The sequence below is a fragment of the Asparagus officinalis genome, chromosome 4 (genome assembly GCF_001876935.1).
Source record: "Asparagus officinalis chromosome 4, Aspof.V1, whole genome shotgun sequence".
In the NCBI taxonomy this organism is placed as follows: Eukaryota; Viridiplantae; Streptophyta; class Magnoliopsida; order Asparagales; family Asparagaceae; genus Asparagus; species Asparagus officinalis.
The window spans coordinates 785,891-787,820 of NC_033797.1; the positions used below are offsets into that span (position 1 = coordinate 785,891).

A 1,930-nucleotide genomic window follows, 5' to 3' on the forward strand; every position below is an offset into this window, starting at 1 on the left:
CTCCATGCAAGTTACCTCCATTATCTATTATTTGTTGAGCACCAAGCCTACCTTCGTGGCGCCAAACGAGCCCTAGTTAATTAAATTAGTAAACTAATTAATTAAGTCATTTAAGAGGAGGCAACGGACAGATTGAGAAGACATGGTTCCAAAGCGAGAAGTGGACTATTCAACTCAAAAAAAAAAAAAAAATTAAAAAAAAAAAAGTAGTTTGTCTTGGGTCCTCAAATCTGAGTAGGAAGAGTCAAATAGACGAAAGCCCACTTGGATTTCTCCCCACGCCTTCTCACATGAGAGCATGTTCAGATTAGGATAGAACACTGATTAATTTGAAGAGAAAACATATGTTTTTAGTATTAATAATGGAAGGCTAGCTAGAGAGTCATCACACGAGGTTGATGCCAAAAGTCAAGGGACAAAGCTAAGCTTAATTAGTTCTTCGTTGCTGACTCCGTGATTTGGAAGTTTCCGTGTCGGAACTTTAATCGCTTGATTAAACAAAACACGAAAAGTTATTCAAAAGATACTGAAGAGCCCAAAGAAGCCCAAATACAACCCAAATTAAGCTGCCGGAGCTAGAACAGGCAGCAGAGACTTTTTCCATATAACTATATTCGAATCATTTCGCATATTTTGAAAATTAAAATTTTGAAATCTAATGAAATAGATTGATGTCAAAAAATGGTTCTTTTTTTTTTGTTTTGTTTTACCCCGCTTCTTCTTTTCGTTAGATAGGTAGCATGTTCTGGATTAACAGAGTAAAACACGACTAGGCCCATTCTCATTTCAGTTATCACAAAGTCCATTCGGAGTCGGTAATTCAGCCTGTCATTTAAGCCCGTGGGCTAAAAGCCTGATAAGAGTTTATACTATTGAACGGGTATAAAGCGTGAAGGAAATCGAGCAGCTAGCACTAATGAATGAATTTATACGTGCTACGCTCTTTACTTGACTAGGCTTTATCCCATTTTGGTTTTCTTAATTAGCAAGGTTTTAACGAGGCAGTTCATCACACCTCTGAATATATATATATATATATATATATATTTAAAAAAAAAGGTTATTTCTTATATACACGTGCTAGGATCGATCGAACAAATCACAAGAACAGACTTCACCGGACATCAAAAAATTAATTCAAACCATGCAAATTTGGCAACATGAAATCTATACGCGAAGCACGGTTGAGTAAGACCGTCACCATGAAAGCAACGTACATGAGGTGAGGATTCTACAAACTCCAAATTAATATGATGCTCCCTTCCTAAATCAAAGGATTATAATTATGTTTCTGTTTAATCGAGAGAGAGGAAGAAGAGATCTCGTGGTTAACTAGTAGTAGTAGTGTGAGTACTCAGGGTCCCCGTACGTGATATCCGTCTTTTTCTGGTTTGAAAAAAAAAAGTTGGTTTATCGGAAAATGCTGTTTATAAGTAACTTCTGTAACAAAATTTCTTACTAATCCAAGATTATTTGCTGCTTGGACGTGTTGAGTTCTTCAAAACAAATAAATAAAATAAAAACATATACACTCAAAATCAATTAATCAAGAATGATATAAAACAACTAGGACTTTTAGACATCCCTTCATGCTACCCACAAGGAGTGGTGAGCTAGTGTGTTCTAGGCATGAGTATTCTTGGTGGCAGTAGGAACCCCATTAGCTTTCTTGGTATCACCATTCTCTTTATCTTGGTGATGTCCATTTGCTAAAAGTGGTGCATCTTCTGTATCCTTCGTCTGCCAAAAATAAAATAAAATAAAATAAAATAAACATTGCTTTTGAGTTCTATAAACCAAACTGCTACATATCAAATCAAACACCACAGAGGAAGTACGCAATATTGCTTAAATTGTGAGGTATACCATTTTATCACTTAAAAAACATGTGTTGATAGTATGATACCAACACATTTCTCAACTCACTTTC

At 35.5% G+C, this 1,930-nt stretch overlaps 1 protein-coding gene across 1 annotated transcript in view; it reads right to left on the bottom strand.

Moving 5' to 3' along the window:
* LOC109836173 (uncharacterized membrane protein At1g06890) overlaps nt 1,624-1,930 on the bottom strand; it is a 6,947-nt gene continuing 6,640 nt past the window's right edge. The window contains exon 7 of the mRNA XM_020404053.1: nt 1,624-1,740. Within this exon, the coding sequence (XP_020259642.1) occupies nt 1,624-1,740 (117 nt within the window). The remainder of the gene's footprint in view (nt 1,741-1,930) is intronic.